Raw genomic sequence first — 942 nt, 5'->3', positions numbered from 1 at the left:
GCCCCCACACCACCCCCCCAGTGGGGTTTCACTGCTCAAGTGCCTTAACTTTATGTCAGGGGGTCCGGGGGGGCTCTGGCCCCAGCACTGGGGGGATCTGGGGTGCCCCCCCTGCACAAGGGGACCCTTCTGCCCCTCCCAAAGCTGGGAGGGGGTCAAACACTACTTGCCCCAGAGTGGGGGGGGGGTGAAAGGGGCCCCCCCAGTCCTCACTGGGGGTGCAGCCCCCACCCCTGTTCCAAATGAGGGTGGGGGACACCCCCTGCCCCCCTCCGTGTGGGACCTGGGGGGCTCCACAGCTCCCCCCCTTTACTGCAGCTCCCGGGGGGCAGGGGAGGACCCCGGCCTGGTGGGACCCCCCGGGGGGCGGGGCCTGCCGGGCCGACACCCCCTCCTCACTTTGTGGGGGTGTCGTGTGTTGTGTCCCCCACCCCATTTTTGGGGCTCCTTGCCCCGCTCTGTACTGAGAAATAAATTATTGAACGGACCCTGTGTGCCCCGTACCCTGAGCCCCTCGGACCCCCTGCGCCCCCCAGACCCCGGGTCCCCCATTGCCAGGTGTGAGACTGGGCTGGGACCCCCAAACCCCTCTGAGACTGGGCGTGGACCCCCCCAAACCCCTCTGACACTGGGCAGGGACCCCCAAAACCTCTTAGAGCCTGGGCATGGACCTCCAAACGCCTCTGACACTGGGCAGGGACCCCCAAAACCTCACAGAGCCTGGGCATGGACCCCCAAACCCCTCAGAGCTTGGGCATGGACCCCCAAATCCCTCTGACACTGGGCAGGGACCCCCAAACTCCTCTGAGACTGGGCATGGACCCCCAAAATCCTCTCAGAGCCTGGGCATGGACCCCCAAAAATGCCTGAGACTGAGCCGGGACCCCCGAATTCCCGGCCCCGCCCCCGCTGTTCAGGCCCCCCCCCCCCCGTTCCGGCCCC

At 67.6% G+C, this 942-nt stretch overlaps 1 protein-coding gene across 1 annotated transcript in view; it reads left to right on the top strand.

The window, feature by feature from the left end:
* LOC121358518 (phosphatidylinositol 5-phosphate 4-kinase type-2 gamma-like) overlaps positions 1 to 564 on the top strand; it is a 6,383-nt gene extending 5,819 nt beyond the window's left edge. Inside the window, exon 8 of the mRNA XM_041476746.1 lies at positions 559 to 564. Coding sequence (XP_041332680.1) covers positions 559 to 564 — 6 coding nt within the window. The remainder of the gene's footprint in view (positions 1 to 558) is intronic.
* The last annotated feature ends 378 nt before the right edge of the window (positions 565 to 942 follow it).

This window comes from Pyrgilauda ruficollis, unplaced genomic scaffold (assembly GCF_017590135.1).
Source record: "Pyrgilauda ruficollis isolate IOZ18807 unplaced genomic scaffold, ASM1759013v1 scaffold399, whole genome shotgun sequence".
Classification (NCBI taxonomy): Eukaryota; Metazoa; Chordata; class Aves; order Passeriformes; family Passeridae; genus Pyrgilauda; species Pyrgilauda ruficollis.
The sequence above is the reverse complement of the archived record's forward strand: the minus strand, read 5'-3'. Positions and strand labels throughout refer to the sequence as shown.